This window comes from Diprion similis, chromosome 6, assembly GCF_021155765.1.
Source record: "Diprion similis isolate iyDipSimi1 chromosome 6, iyDipSimi1.1, whole genome shotgun sequence".
Taxonomy (NCBI): domain Eukaryota; kingdom Metazoa; phylum Arthropoda; class Insecta; order Hymenoptera; family Diprionidae; genus Diprion; species Diprion similis.
In genome coordinates this window covers 25056128-25073223 of record NC_060110.1, presented here as the reverse complement: position 1 = coordinate 25073223, position 17096 = coordinate 25056128, and the positions used below count along the sequence as shown (strand labels likewise).

Below are 17096 nucleotides of genomic sequence, written 5' to 3'. Positions count from 1 at the left end.
CATTCAACGCTACGTATCGTTATGACTTATGACCAATATTTCGTCGAAACGAAAATTGAAACTACAAGTGTGTCGATGTAGACGCGCAGATTCGGCAAGCTCGCGGCACTCTTCCATAACCTGTTGACGGTCTGGAACCTCACCACCCCTCCCCGCCGGCACACGGCGGCTCTTCAAATTGCCGCATTTGTGCAATAACGTTTTCCACTGACGAGCCGGCGATACTGTTTTAATGGATTGCTCCGTGCTTCTTTAGTCTTTCTTTCGTTTTTGTTCAAGCAAAAGTGTGCGCAGATGGTTGAAACACGTGCATTGCGAAAAGTGTCGGAGCGCTTTTATGCGCAGCGATAAGGGCCGCGAATCGGGCTACCCTGGTCACCCTGACGGCGGATCGTGCGCTACTGGATGCTTACGGCGATGGTGATGGTGGTCGTGTCACGGCTGCTGCTCCTCGGTCAGGCCCGGGACTACCACCCCCTATCCACCCCTACGCAGTCGCTGAGAGCCCGTTGAGGAAGGTTGCGCGGCATCTCCGGTGCAGAGGGTGTAAGGTACGCGGTATATACCTGCGTATGAATTTAATATAACCTGATACATAACGCCTTCGAACAGTTTGCGCCGCAAATGTTTTGCAAAGGAACGAGTAAACATCAGTGTTTCAGAAGGAAGGAGATGAAGAAAAATTACCACCGTTGAGCCTGGAGGTAATTAGGGCTCAGATTCCATCACAGGTCTACGGTGAATAACTGAGGATGAGCTACGAAGGGAAGGAGGGAGGTTTATTTTTCACCGTGGACCAGATTGGCTCCTGAGGGTTGAACAATGGAGATTCAAAAAATTCTAACGTTTTGCTAACAATAAATTTCGTGCTTTCGTCCGCTAGTGTAGGGTAGTATATTAAAATGATACGAAATATCACTTTTAGTTACTGAATTACGTTGATACGACACGTGACCTTTCGTTACGACGTGACTGAATAACGGGATGATTAACATTTTGAATGCAACCCCTTTTACCCTGAAGTAATTCACCTGCATGAACTCGTCAGTCTTTTATTAATCGCCCAACCTGAGTATTTATCGAGAATATGTCATAATTTGAAAATTCAGTTATTTTCACTGAAGGAGAGATTAATTTTCAGCGTTACAATGCCAGAGCTTTAAAATCAAAATTGTTTTCATATTCAATGGTATATCATGTCAACGTTGTTCGAAATCATCGAACAAGTTGCTAGTTAGTCAAACAAGTAGTTATAAGTACCCAGAGGTTCAATATTTATGCTGTATATTTCAATGTGTACATTTGCATTTCGTCGACGATGGAATAATCTCTATACTACTCGAATGGTACTAATTGCCTCTGAAAGTTTCTTCTTCCCCACGAAACCTCTACTCGCTCATATGGACGTCTAGACGTACTGATGCTGAAAACGTTTACAATGAAGGGTCATAATACAATGCCAGGGATGAAATACGAGGTTTCGAAGAAAAATTGCAGGAAAATAAATGAAAGAAGCCACCACCATAAATTTCAAGAAAATCTGCACCAGATCTTTTAAAATATTTCGAACTGCTGAAATCAAGAAAAAGCTCTTAATGTAAAACAAATATTTGTGTGAATTTATTTATCACGCATCGATTGCCATATCACTTGTCCAGTTCCAAACTATTTGCAAATGCTATAGTTTGGTGTATGAAAAAACATTGGACACGTTATTTTTATAAAACTGCCTCTACACTCTGCCCCCAAAAATGGATTTCTTAGCATTTCTTGGTAATGATATCAAAATTTTTTGATAATGCCAGGAAATTATTTACTGTTAACTGATAATAAAGTACGCAGTGTTTTTAGCCTCAGAGGTCTCATGTCTTATTTATGGGAGGGAAACTTTGGTGGTCATTTTTACTTCATAAGTTCAAGAATAGACAAGGTAGGTCAGGCACCTACTATGCCATCTGATGATACTTGGTTTCCCGTATCCTTGCGTCTGTTTCGACCTTGTTCGAGTTTGTGGCTCACTAACTGATGATCCTTTTGGCCAGTCTCCCATTTATCATCCATGTTCGGTAGGTAACAACTTACCATGCACTTGAAGTATAGTCCGTTGAATTTTCGAAGAAGACCATCAATTTCGATGATATGGATAGCAATTGCCCAAATTCAGATGCCTCCTGTCGATCCAGAAATTGACGACCTCACAAATACAGTTTCATACAGTAACGTGTCAGAATTCGGCTACTCTATTTACACAATGCCACTTGTAACTTGTTAGAATTCGCTCGCTCAAGTCACAAAATTATGTCAATGCATTCCGCCAATCGGCAAGCCAGTGAGAGCGCGGGGCAAAACAGAGCTCCACTGAAAGACCACGGCTGGTAGTAACGAGTTTCACTCGATCTGCCGCGTGATAACGACTCCCTTGATATTTATGCCATAAACAAATCAACATATAATCATAAATAACTAAGGCTCAATCTATCGGCACAATCAGCGAATTAGGCCTGTCAGACTCTTTGATATTACGAGATTATTCAGCGGTGGTGCATCGCGGGTTGTACTTCGGTCCTTCTGCTTGTCAAAATCGTTTTAATTTACTTATCACGTTTTGAATTGAATTACAGACCTTTTCTCCACTGAGAGAGCATTGCGGATCGTACTTCGGTCTGTCATATAAATATTCAAGTACAGAACTTCCCGGACAACGTCTTGTTGCATTTCATTCAATTGAGAGTCAAAATGTCACTCTGGCTTTCTAGTCTCACGTTTTCGCTCGTTTTAAAAGTTATATTTCGTCAGTATGTCCTCATAAGAATTAATAGAAACAAGCCGAACGTGAAAATGCAACGCGAAGGCGGCAGGAAAATCAAAGAAATCCACGCGCGATTGTCGCTTCTGGCTTATTAGTACATATTTACATACCGTCAGTGCCGGAATAAGTCAGCGGAGGGCCCGTAGCAAATTCTATCAAGAGGCCATTGGTTTGCTTTAGATTCTTAAGTTTAGGGTTTCAAATAAAACAGAACTGTTATAAATAAATTTTTCTGGATTTAATACGGGCAAATTTAGAGATAACACTATTCATGTCGATTTCTCTAAGAAAATCAAATTCTATATTCATCAAGGTGAGGTGATTTACACGTTTTTGACCCATTGTGTTTCTTAACTAATTTTTAATACGCTTCAATGTTGAAAAATGTATTTCGTTTTTTAAAATGTATGTATATGCATACTACAGTTTCTCGACCATGTATTTTTTTGAATATCCTAATAATCTTAATTAATACGGTTATTAAACAAAAGTTTACCAAAAAATAAAAATTTTTAACTGTAATTCTTCGGTGTTTATTCTATTTAACTAATAAACTTAAAACATTAGTATTACTTTTAATTAAAAAATAAATTTATTTTAAAATTATTTCTACATGGTTGCGGGTAACCGAATTATTAATCTATTTCAAATTTACTCTTGTTTTGTGAAAAATGTCGAGCCTAAACTTGTTTCATTTTTATTTTAGTCCTTAGTCAACCTTGGTGGTACTCAATGAAATACAATTATTAATTAAATAATAACAAATTAATTCTGTGGAGGCACCTATATAGTTGTGACTGATCGAATTTCTGGGAAGTTAAGAAATTGACGGTCATTCCTCACCAGAAACTGGATCGACGTTCGTTGACAGTCAGAGTCAGTCACTTTTTCTCTGACTTGACCGAATATCTGAATGACGGTCATTCTGCGACTCTAAGTACAACACATGTGGTTATACAAATATTTTTACGCTTCTATCTGATTGATTTTTTTACGCTCAGACAGGTGTGGGGTACCCGAAGCATTTGCTACTCTTGCTACGTGACTAATCCGGCACTGGTTATTTGTGATGACGCACATTGCTTGCAGTCGTTCAGCTCTGTATCTATCCACGAAATACAGGAAATTCCTAGTGAAAAGGCAACCTCCGAGGTAGATGCACACCGCCAGTGCCAACACATGCACAAGTTGCGTTCGCAGCATTTGTCCGCTACGCTCGGCTCTCGTAATAAATGTTAGGCGCGCATGGCTCTGAGGATGCCCATTCACCAGAGATTTCCTATGCATCAGTCTGTTCGGTTTTCCCAAATTTTCCACGTTGCACATGAGTTGGAATGTAAGGCGAACCATGGATAGATAGCGTTTTAGTTATATAATATATTGTATGCCAATTGCGGAAAGTTGGCGATATCGGAAAGCGTGTGGCAGGCGAAAGGAACCGGAAGCGAGTGATATATTCGCATAAGGCAGAATTTTACTTTGAGCGCTCGGAAAAAGACTATTTTTATGAATTTTTTATGAGATTATTTGTTAGGCTTGATAATTTCACTCTTAAAATACATTAATAAAATTTTATTAAATTTTAACATACAAATACACTAATTGAATACGACGTCTACGTGCGTCAGTGCTGGTGATAAAATTTCAAGAACGCGTTATCTGAAACAGAAATATTTTGAATTTTTAGCTTCGATATATCACTAGCAACCGACGGGCCTAGAATTTTTGATGTACATGCAAAAATAACAAAATGGCGGTGGAAAGAAAAAAATTGCATGTTTTCCTCTGCATTTGGCCAAATAAAAAAAATGGTAAAACTCAAAATTTTTAAATAATTTTAGTGCAGTTAGTTGTTATAGATGTACAGAACATGTGGTTAAAATTTCATAACAATCGGTTCATCAGTTTCGGAGATTTTAGCATCAAGCGGTGTAAAGAAATAATTTAGAGATGAACACGTTCAAAATTTTTGTAAACAAAATATCACAAAAAAAATCAACTTACGCTTAATCAGCGATGTCTGCAGCAACAAAATGTCTTCAACTGTTCCAAAAGATCGTTTATTCCCGACTCGACCATAAAGTTAACTTTTTTAACCTGAAAAACGGGACGAAAATGGCATATTTTTCCCGCTTAACTATTTTCCCTCAGTTGCGGGAAAAATGTGGACCTTTTTCCCGCTAAATGCCGGAAAAATGATCGAATCATTGCACGATAGAATAACAATGATAATGATGATGAAAAAAAGATATTCTTAAGTGAGGGGGGCTCCGCCCTCCCAATCCTCCGTGAGCGCCTTGCCCCCTACACCCCCACCAGGGCCTGTGGCCTGCGGCCCTAGACCCGCTCCAAAAATAGACTCGAATGTTAGTTTTAGAATCGAGATGTGGGAGAAATTCTTGAACACAAAAAAGTGAAAGAATTATGCAATACATACATGGGGACTCTGAGACCCCAAAATTTTTTCATCAATTCAAGTACGTTAAAGTCGGTATTGGGGTGAACTGGACCCCAATAAGGAAACCGAAAACAGCAAACACAAACTGCCCAAAAAGTGCACCACCCGCTCGCGCTGTGGTCGACATAGAACACTCAGTTTCTGTGCGTAAGTGATTTCCACTTTTTGAGTCAACAGATGTGGCTAGAGTTGAGTCGGAAATAAAGTCCTATATGTAAGACACGAATCAGGTGACTATTCCCTTGGGTGATTCCCGCCCGCGGGAATAATCTCCGATTTTATTCCCTTGTTACATAATGTACTATTTCTTCCAATTTCGCCTGTTTACGCTATGTTTTGCTTTCCTTGGAAGCAGCTGTTCGAGCGAATAAATCCAGGTAAGCGGTTGGGTCAGCGCATCGAATTAGCGCGCTTAGGTAGTTACGGTTTAAAGGCGTAAAGGTACAGTTAGACTGCTTGAATCGATTTAAAATTTTGAGAGAACATTCTTAAATATATTCTCTTACGAGAAATGAAAAAAAAAATTTGATTTCTTCAAAGTTTCAACGTAGAATCCTACTTTAAGTCAGATATCGTGTAATACACGGCATTTTTTCCAACTGCTGCGTAGTGAAATTCGATTTAAAAAGCAATGAAGTTCCCAATAAGGCTACACAAAATTGAAATTGGGTTATCTATGCTCAATGTTACAGCCACTAAAAGAGCATAGAGTTCAGTCATTTTTATGGCCGCATACACGTGCGTTACTACCAAAGAATCGAAAATTAGATTTTAATTCGAATCCGTTTCGAGCCAGTTCGGTTGCCAAAAAAATACATAACTTAAATTCCGTATCTACTTAAATTTTATTGATTCCATCTCTTTCGTTTCTTTCAATTTTTACAAAAGTTACCAGTATCCTTTTCGTTCACTACTGCGCCCGTTGTAACTGAGCCTAGTATTCGGAAAATTCCTTTCATTCCATTAGTTGCCCGGTGGTGGGCAATATCTGGAGGGGGAAGTCGGGGCAAGGTCACGTGACAATAATTCAAGAGCGTTTCAAGTCAGAGTCGTCCCCTTCAAAGAGTGGCAGTGCGCCGTTTAAATGTTACCTAACATTCGGATGGTACTATCGAACCAAATATCGCTGTTTAAGACTGTTGTTTTTGAAACTCAATCCTTTATATCTAGAGATTTGAAAATAAATACGTATATGGTATAATTTTTAACGTTTGTTTCAAACTTTTTCTCATCACTTTGATTCAATCAGACGAAAAAAGTATCGAGAAAATTAGAATTTTGTATCTGAAAAATCTAGAATAGTCTGCGAATTTAAAACTATGAAATTAGTGGCAACCCTGCTTTAGTGATTCCGTCAGCAACTAAAAAAAAATAAAAAAATTGAAATTAATTCGGTCGCTCATGCTAGATACTGGCGTCTGGGGGCCGCTGGTGGCCCCGAAATATGTTGCCGATCCTGAGAAAGAAACACGCCTGATTGGACGCAGCATGTTTCGGGCTGGGTATAGACGACTGTGTGCGGTAGATAGGTAGCGGCGCCGCTCTAGGGCTAATATATTTCAGTTGTAGGCTACAGTGCTCTGTAATACAACGGTTTCTCCCCATGGGTGAATCTATGATACGCTTGGCGATCGAGTTTGATCGTGAACATCGAGTGTATGAACCCGGCGAACTTGTATGTGGCAAAGTGGTTGCCGAATTTGGAAGGCCGAAAAAGATCAGAGGTGAGCACACAGATAGGATTCTCACTTTCTCCCGTTTTGACTTATTTTGAGTGTCATCTGTGTACGTGTATCGTACGTGCCCCATAGATTAAGACTCCGATCACCAATCCTGGTTCTGTGTATCAAGTTTCCACACAATTGATAGTCCATTTTTTAAATTCATTTCCCAGGCGTTGACTTGTTAGAGTGTTGTTGCCGTATATAACTCTGCGTCGACAATTGGGGCCGTTGATATGCGCGGATGATAATAAAAGAGATATTTGATTACAGCATACTTTCTGCTCTGTATCGAGCCTTAGAACGGATGAGGATGAAGTTAGTTAGCTTACTCTAACAATGTATGTTTAGGAGAACTCGTTACTTCGCATCGTTAGGATCGTCTTAAATTTGATAAACGAAATAAAACTTCGGGTTCATTTTGATAACCTTCTATGTATAATGACGTTTATATCGTAAACAAGTAGATTTAATCATAGTAATGACCGTTACCACTTTAAATGACTAGTCGACTGTTTTCTGATTTTGCACAATCGATCGAATTCAATCTTTTACTGAATTGAATGCCTACAGCGGTCAAACTGGTGGTGAAGGGTGAGTCACTGGTGGAGTGGTCTGCGCAAAGCGAAAAACCTGACTCAGATGGCCACTATCATTATGAGTCGTTTAGTGGTCGTGAAGAATATTTCTCGTCGCTTTTCTATCTTTTCGGAAGCGCCAACGGTGGGTGTCAACATCCTATGTCTGTCAGTCAACATCCATCACGCACAACGTTCGTGCTGTATCATTTTACAGTTTTTTAATTGTAGGTACACCTGTCCAACTTCCAGTTGGACAGCTCGTTTACCCGTTCAAAGTTCAACTCCCGATAAATTTACCAAGCAGCTTCGAGCATAAGCATGGACATATCAGGTATACAATCAAAGCGGTATTCGATAGACCCTGGAAGTTCGACCACGAAGTCAAGACTGCCTTCACTGTTGCTGCGCCCCTAAACCTCAACCAGAAGCCGCAAGCTTCCGTAAGTATACATAAAACACTTTTATCTTTCCAATTTCCTTTACAACAAATGGTTATTTCATCTTGTCTACTTTTATCGTATAGCTCTCTATCCGCGAAGAGATCGAGCATGGTTTTTGCTGCCTTTGCATATGCGTGGGTAACATGGGTGCGACAATTTCCATTCCGTCAAGTGGATACGTGCCTGGCCAGGTAATACCTGTGACTGTGGAGTATGAAAATCATTCTAACGTTGAAGTGGAGAAAATCAAAATCGCTCTGAACAAGGTATGCTTGTTGTATTATACCGCAAATAAACATAATGCCACCATTATAATACAATCAGTAATTTTTGTCTACATTTTATTGTAAAATTAAATCGTGCACCAACAGAGACTCAAGTTCTACGCGAGTACACCGAGCAGTAATACCAAGGAAGATAAACTCAAAACTGTGGAGGCGCAATGCCGGTCGCCATTCAGAAATAAATCCGTAAATCAGGTCACAATAAACCTAAGGGTTCCGTCACTACCACCGTCGAATCTTGACTATTGTGGGATAATCGACCTCGACTACGTACTCAGAGTTGTCATCTGCTTTGAGGGAATGTAAGTTCATCGTTGCGTTTCAAACGATGGTGAAACAAATACTACCACTGCTATCACCGATCGCCGAAAGCAAAGCGCTAATCACAATTAGACGGATATACATATTAGTATTAGGCAAACCTTGAAATAGGCATATTAATCCTAATAGGTCACACCTCTGTAGAATAACATAACGATCACACTGGATGAAATTCACCCCAAACGTGAGCTTTTGCTTCGAAAATAAGTCCTAAGAATCTAAGAAAAATATCTAGGTATTGCTTATGAATCGGAGAAAAAACTGCCTCAGTTTTCCTAATCAAAATTAATTGTGTCAACATTGTAAAACACCGCCAAGGTTAAAAAAAAGTGCCAAAAATGTCGAAAAAGACCTTTATTTTGCATTAAAAATGGCGTCAATAGGCCCATTTCCACGACTAAAGGACTCTACGAGGAGTTTGAAAAATGTTTTGGGGTCAAATTCACCCCCAGTGACCTATTCGGATTAATTGAGGACCCATATTCGGGAGACATGATTTCAAATAGTGCATGATAGCTGCAGTATATTTGCCAACAAGACAATGGCATTGCCTGCTTTGTTTTTACTGGCGTTACTTTCTTTCACCCAGTCAATCACAGTGCATGAAATTTCTGTGAATACTACTCACACTTTTATACTCTTTTCTGGCTATTGGCCGTCGGTTGATCTTGTTCTCCAAGAGAGCACAGCCGTTGCGTTACACTAATTAACCGGAGAACAAAAATGGTTTTTCAGGCACTGTAGCGTTGAGCGAAAATTCTCCATACTGATCGGTACGATCCCTCTATACAATTCGCTTAACGCGTACAACCTTAACAACGTCACAGCTCCACCACCGACTGCACCCTTATTGCCGGGACTACCTCCTACTAGTGTAGTACAACCGAACAACCAGCCAGGGCCATCAATAGGATTCGTAGTCACGAATGCGCCTTATCCAAGTCACCCCGGTCCAAGCGAGTTACGTGAGTTAAAATTGGCAATTTACGTTTCGCTATTACTGTTTTCACTAATTCTCTTCTTGTCCGATTGTGTGGCATACGGTGTAACTTAGCCAGCGAATATTATAATTTCAGCTCCACCGTCGTATGAGGCTTGCGTTTATGGGGCTCGCAGTATCAGGGGCAAAGAGGAGTCTGAGTATATGCATGGTGCTAGAGTTCCCTTCTCTCCGCGGTATCCAGTGTACAACTTATACGGTTCTGCAAATCCAACGCCTACCGCGCCCGGCTACGGAACACAGTAGTTGCAACTTGCATAGCACTTTCGTCACCTTTTTTTACAGCGTTGGATGCTTATTTCTAACGCTTCTGGAATTCCCGGAGGGTTCATAGGTGTGTGGATCGTGCGGGAAAAAACATGATGACAAATTGCTTGAATATTATGTATCCACTCTCTTTTTGTAATGTTTAAACATACCTATTCCAAAGTGTCCAAACACGGGATGATAAAATGTGCACGATCATCATAGAAGTTACAAGTTTTTCACGTTTATATATTGTGTTTGGTAATTAATTTAAGTCAAACGTTGCAAAGAGAACTTTCATATTTTTATTCTACGTATACGTGTGAACGTAATACACAACAAATATGATTTAGCGTCATTTTCTTGTAGTATGTGGGCTCATTTCCGACCTATGCTTTTATTTTGCTGAGTAACCGAAAATATTATGCCAAATTATGTATATTTGGAACATCAATGGAAAACATGGTTTCGAGCGGAATATATCGAGAGGTGGATGCCGTACTACACGTAAAGTGATAAAAATAACAAATTAAATGTGATAACGAAGCGATAACTGAAATGATGAATATTAATTTATCATACGATAAAAGTTGAGACTGATTTTTACAAATTTTCACATGCCATGATATGTAGAGAGGTGCGCGTGCCGGCCAGATTTTGCTGGAGTGGTGACAATGCGTATATTTCCGTAAAAGGGCAGCCGTGACATGTTTATGAACCAATCGTTCGCAATAGAACAGTAAATCATAAATACTTAGATCGGCGAATATATATTCATCATTTATTACGAAATGTAGAGAAATTACAAAGAACATTACCTCAGAGATTAGGAAGAAGATAAAACATAAAATAACGAATTGTAAGGCAATATATATCGCATAGAAAATTATTATACTTGTTTGTAATGAGACATAACAGTAATTCAAAAAGTTAATAAACGATTGTTCGCAAAGTAAGCGCCGCTTATGGTTACTGCGTATTCGTTGCCAATGAATACGTATATAATGATAATGATATATACGGCAGAAAACATAAAGATATCGAGATATGTCGATGTAATTGTCTCCGAACGCAACAACCACGGTGCCCGACTCCAGTTCTAATGCCCGGAGATTATGTAAACTTACGGGATATAAATTACTCACAAAATTTGCAGTGTACGTTTTATCGTTCCACCGACATAAATTTCAAGAAAATCTGCAACAGCTGAAATTAAGAATAAGATCCTAATGTAAAACAAATAGTTGTGTGAATTTGTTTACCACGCATCGATTGCCATATCACTTGCCCAGTTCCAAACTATTTGTAAATGCTATCGTTTGTTGTATGAAAAAACATTGGACACGTCATTTTCATAAAACTGCCTCCACACTCTGCCCCCCAAAAATGGATTTCTTGTCATTTCTTGGTAATGATAATAAATTTTTTGATAATACCAGGAAATTATTTACTGTTAACTGATAGTAAAGTACGCAGTGTTTTTAGCCTCAGAGGTCTCATGTCTTATTTATGGGAGGGAAACTTTGGTGGTCATCTTTACTTCATAAGTTCAAGAATAGACAAGGTAGGTCAGGCACCTACTATGCCATCTGATGATACTTGGTTTCTCGTATCCTCGCGTCTGTTTCGACCTTGTTCGAGTTTGTGGCTCACTAACTGATCATCTTTTTGGCCAGTCCCCATTTATCAGCCAAGTTCGGTAGGTAACAACTTACCATGCACTTGAAGTATAGTCTGTTAAATTTTCGAAAAACACCATCGATTTTGATGATATGGATAGCAATCGTCCAAATTCAGATGTCTCCTATCGATTCAGAAATTGATTACCTCGCAAATACAATAAAATTTGTTTCGATGCGATTCCATGTTCAGGGGGCTTTTTATTTTAGCCTGATGATTAATCAATGTGAATTGTATTCCTTTGGTTGCGTGAAAGCTTCGTTACTCAGAAGGGTAAACGATTTAATTTCTTTATCAACAAAGAAACTGTATACTTTTCAAATATGTTAATCTGTCGAATAATTAGATTGTAGTGTTTTGTGATGTTCAAATTTATGTTTCAAATAGCGCGCCTCAAGCCGATGAGTAGGTATACTGTTTCAAAACATGGCGGCTACTCATTTGAGATTTCATAAACTGGCAGCAGAAAGATCGGAGAAAATCGACGCGCGCCAGTCGCTTCTGGTTTACATGGTATTTACATACCGTAAGTGTTTTTCAAACGAACTCTCTCTCTCAGTCACGCGGTCACCACCTGGACCATGGTATGTGCAACTTTCGGATGGCAGCATTACGGCGCAGGTAAAATTTGTGCAAACCTAGCTGTGCTGGCGCAGGCAGCGACCGTGTGGTTTAGAAAGCAGCAGAACGCAAATGGTACACAATCCATTTATGGATCATAGGGTAGATGCATTTTGTACCGACAGACTTTTTCATGAGAAATAAAGCGTTCAGGTAGTTTGATTCGTCATCAAATTTTCAACATACTTTATAAACAATGCACGAGTTAACTCGCTTGAATGTACATATTCTTTTATATGCAGTGAAAAAATGATATCGAGTGAGTTGCATGGTCCAACAGCGTACCATCACCCATATGATTTTCTTACCGAACGAAGTTGTAGTTCCTAGATCCCAACGCCTATCAGAAGCCGAACGAGCCACGTTTGTTCGTCCCTGGACTTATTCTTAGGCCAAGCCCCCGCCGAATTGGACGGCCCTGTGGAAAGAGGCGCGTCGCTTGATGACGATAGTCGAATGCCGGCTGGTGTTTGTCAGCGTCCTATACCAAAGTCATAGTTCACTTGGTGCTTCTCGACGAGCGCCAAACTTCACAATATGGAGCGTGTTTGAAGCATTTTTGCACAGGTATTCGCACGAAACAATAACGGTACCCGGGTCCCGATGAGAAGCACGCAATTATCAATTGAATTTGACCGTGAAAATGGTACATACATACCAGGCGAACTTGTGTCAGGGAGAATTGTGGCAGATTTTATGACACCGAAGGAGGTCAGAGGTGAGTATAGAAATATTCACGTATTTGCATAGCAGTGGTAAAACAATGTGCAATGTTCAAATTGACAGTATTGCATCGAATGTGGATGTCTCCATTCCTTCTTCTATAGGATTCTCTTTTTGAACGGAACTTAACATGAGTGCTATTTTTATCCAATGTGAAAGTGAACTCTGATTATCTGATTCCACTTGATTGGAACCACTCAGCGTTTCATCTATGCGAACAGGCCTCATCCAAGCCGATAAAGGTCACGATCCCTCAGGCGCACGTGCGTTTGTTTTTCTAATCAATGTATATCAATGGTGTAATCTCATCCATAATTTGTTCCCATTTATCTTATATTAATATCACCGACGTGCAGTTATGCCGGGAGTTCACATAATCACTTATAATGACATATATCACGGATTGAAAAAAAATGTCCCGCCAGGTACATTAAAATTTTTAGGTTGATCTAACCATTTTTCAATGTCTTACCAAGTGAAAGTAAAAGTACAAAGTATAAATTAGATGGTAATGTGACAATTGAAATCGTACAATTACAATAATTTATGTCATATTAACTGATAAAAATATAACAATTAACTGAAACATAAAGTGGACCTGCTAGGACATTATGTCTACTTAAATTTTTTTAACAGTACACAAAAATGAACAATCCGGCCATCAATTGGGACCATAAATTATGCATTCAAAAACTCTTACTTAATAATCGGGCGAGAATTTTTTAAAGAAGAATCTCGCAGAGAGTTCGTGTAGATCGGTTTATCGAAGGTTATCGCGTTTGTTTGCAATGTTGGACAAGCCGCAAAGATTTCACTCAATCTGGGTATATACACATTAATAACTCACATACTTTTGAACGAGCTGATTTTTTTAGTTTTACGAGTAGACTTCGGCACCAAGCAAACGGCTGCTTGACGCTAGAACCAAACGCTTATACGCAAAGTACATATACTATACAAAACGTAGTCCGCACGAAAGAGTTAAAAATTTCATTTTTCAATATCTTACAGTTAATAAGTTGCATTCTTTTTCTTTACCAGTCTTTGTATGATAATCTCAAATGTCTAACAGAATTACTATCGACTTAAAAAATGGTCCGATACTGCACGTAATTCGAGCTTGCAGTTAGATGAACTATTCAGTTCTGTTAGCTCAGGTTTTGTTTTTCTCTCACATTCAATATAATCGGTTCTCATTGATTGACTCATGTGGAATCGTTTAATTTTTTCGAACTACCATAACTTTCGGCACTGTTATAAACGTAGGTAAAACACAGTTTCATTGGCTTACGAGGTCTGTCCAAAATTTGTACGTAAATACTAAGGCCGTAAGGATGACAACATTTCACTTATCCGAGTTTTGATTTTCCCTAGGACTCCGAGTGAAGGCTGTTGGGGAGGCAAAGGTGAAATGGACTGTAAAACGAGGGAAGTCACGGACAGTGTATCGCGGCGAGGAGAATTACTTCTCCTCGCTGTTCTACTTGATAGGAAGTGAATCTGGTATGTCTGTAGAGTCATCTCGTTTGGAATTCCTTACTACAGGGTGCGTAATACTGCCCTCGAAACCGCAGGTCCAAACATCGAGCTTCCTGCCGGTCATCTGGTTTATCCCTTCAGTATTCAACTACCGATGGGGCTACCCAACAGCTTTGAGCATAATATTGGACACATACGATATACGATCAAAGCCACCTTTGACAGGCCATGGAAATTTGATCACGAGGTCAAAGCTGCATTCACAATTGTTTCTACGTATGACTTAAATGGGAGGCCGCAAGCTGCTGTAAGTGAACGTCGTCGCTCTGAATGTAATCAACTAATTCCACGGTTCCTCATGAGTGCCTCTTTATCAATCTACACCTGTTGGAATTAAAGTATGCAAGAATCGAAGATAACTGATGAGTTTTATAAGTGTAAAAATTGTCATATCGTTTCTATCTTGAATCGAATTCTATGTAAATGTGAACGACCCTCTTTACGTACATATTGCAACCTTACTGTCTCGACATGCTCTTGAAGTAACAATCTTCCAAACTTATGCGATTTCGAAGTATACCCTTATGTAATTGTTAATCATTACAAGAATAATTTCATTGTGCAGCTGTCGATCCAGGGAGACATGCAAAAGAACTTTTGCTGCTTTTGTGTAGGCAAAGGAAATTTATCTGCAGTAATATCTATTCCCTCAAGTGGATTTGTGCCTGGTCAAATAATACCTGTTACTGTAGAGTGTGAAAATAATTCCACCGTCGAAGTAGAGCAGATACAGATTTCCTTGAGACAGGTACGTCTAAGTGATCGGTAGGAACGTGGTTTCAATACTGCAGAACATGCTAGCGTGCTGCGGCTTGGATCAAGTACCTATTAGCGATTCCTTAACATTCCTATTCACTTTTTCATTGGCCGAAACTAAACAACTGTAGAAGTTGAGATTTGAAGCGAGCTCTCCGTATCATCGAACCAAGAAAGCAGGATTAAGCGTCATAAAGGCGCAGTTTGACGAACCATTTACTAACAAATCCGAGGAGCCTGTTATGCTATCGCTGAAAGTACCGGCGCTGCCTCCATCCGATCTTGAGTTCTGCGGGATAATCGACCTTGACTATGTCTTGAGAGTAACGGTATCTTTCTCCGGGGTGTAAGTACTCAGCTTTTGCAATTCATCATTTTGACAAGTATTGAAAATTTAAGTGCTAAAATAAATGTGCCCAACACGCCCATTATTGGATCTTGAATTTTGAAGACTGAGATTGATAAATCCCCTTACAGGCACTGCGACATCGATGAAGACTTCCCCATCCTGATTGGAACAGTTCCACTGTACAGCTCCTTCAACATGTACAACCCAAACGTGAATATGATACCATTACCAAGTGCACCACCCCTACAAAACCCTACAGGCTTTGCCAGTACACCGTTCCCTGGTCCGTCGCAACCTACCGACACGCCATCGCCTCCATATCAAAGTCAGGGAGATCCACGCGATCTACGTGAGTCAGAATAACGTTGACAGTAATATTTGGTCAACTTTTAGAAATACGTTTGCTTGTACAAGATGAACGATCGAATCTGATGTTCTTTTAATATGTAAATTTCAGCTCCACCTTCTTATGAAGAGTGCATGTATGGCGCTCAATGTATCAAGGACACGGAGGAGTCCGACCATGTTCAGGCCGTTCCATATGCTCCGCGATATCCTGTGTACAACTACAGCCACTTTAACACAGCTTCTAGTGCTCCTGTGTGCGAAAAGCAGTGATTGCAGTTCAATGCCCTTGAACACAAAATACCAATCGCTGCGCTAGCAACAAAATACTCTTGGGAACAACTCAGAACCATTGGATTTTGATTATTTCATCATGTTTCCAATGGTATTTTCTTGCTCTCATTAGTTTTTTTTTGTAAGCGTGGCATTATTCGTCGTTATCAATTTCTTAAGTGCCTTGTAACGTACTTACAGAAGGTCTACATGTTATATATTTTTACAACTCATGTACGTATTTACAAAAATCTAATAGGGTTACTTGTTACAATGAATCCACATATACCTAATCCACACTGCCTGTAACAAGTGCGAAACTGCTGAACACACATTTTATTCAAACTTTCCAATCAAGAGCCTTTACTGAAGATATAGCTATCAACAGCACTGGACCGAGAGGGAGCGGAACTGGGTGTCGTTGCAACGACATATTATTATCTTCATTCAGAGAATTTTATATTAACAACAACTAAAATTATAGTGATGGTTACTGAAGAAACATTGTAAATGAGTGACAGGCTTCCCATTATGGTGCTCTGAAAGATGTGACCATAGTAACGGTTACTACGTAGCTAATATAACGGCACTTTGTAGCTACTAACATGTGCACGTAGTAGCAGTTACCATATCGACATAATTCCCGAAACTTTGCACATAGTCTTGACAACTATAAAACCGTATACCATGCTGTGAATGAATATTGTGTTGACATTCGCTATCACCTGACGTCACGATAACAACCAAAAAATTATAAAAGTGAGCCAGCTAATTTTTACATTATTATTAAACATTGAGATTGCGACTATATCTGTATACGTACATGTTTATACATGTGTGTAACTTGTCGATGATGCAGAACTTGGCCTTTATAAATCTTCGGTCAAAGATTTAAAGATTACGTACGTGAAACAAAAAAACTGTAAACATTAATTCGACATTTTTAATTA

General features: G+C 39.4%; 2 protein-coding genes across 2 annotated transcripts; both read left to right on the top strand.

Annotated features, from left to right (window-relative positions):
• Positions 1–6880: 6880 nt before the first annotated feature.
• On the top strand, positions 6881–11256 carry LOC124406679 (arrestin domain-containing protein 2-like). The gene is made up of 7 exons (XM_046882202.1): positions 6881–6991; positions 7562–7711; positions 7798–8009; positions 8093–8275; positions 8381–8595; positions 9350–9579; positions 9691–11256. Exons 1-7 carry the CDS (start codon positions 6883–6885, stop codon positions 9858–9860), a joined length of 1269 nt encoding a protein of 422 aa, XP_046738158.1. The 5' UTR covers positions 6881–6882; the 3' UTR covers positions 9861–11256.
• A 1269-nt stretch (positions 11257–12525) lies between these two features.
• On the top strand, positions 12526–16490 carry LOC124406680 (arrestin domain-containing protein 17-like). The gene is made up of 7 exons (XM_046882203.1): positions 12526–12879; positions 14259–14387; positions 14459–14670; positions 14989–15171; positions 15311–15525; positions 15657–15877; positions 15986–16490. Exons 1-7 carry the CDS (start codon positions 12765–12767, stop codon positions 16144–16146), a joined length of 1236 nt encoding a protein of 411 aa, XP_046738159.1. The 5' UTR covers positions 12526–12764; the 3' UTR covers positions 16147–16490.
• The last annotated feature ends 606 nt before the right edge of the window (positions 16491–17096 follow it).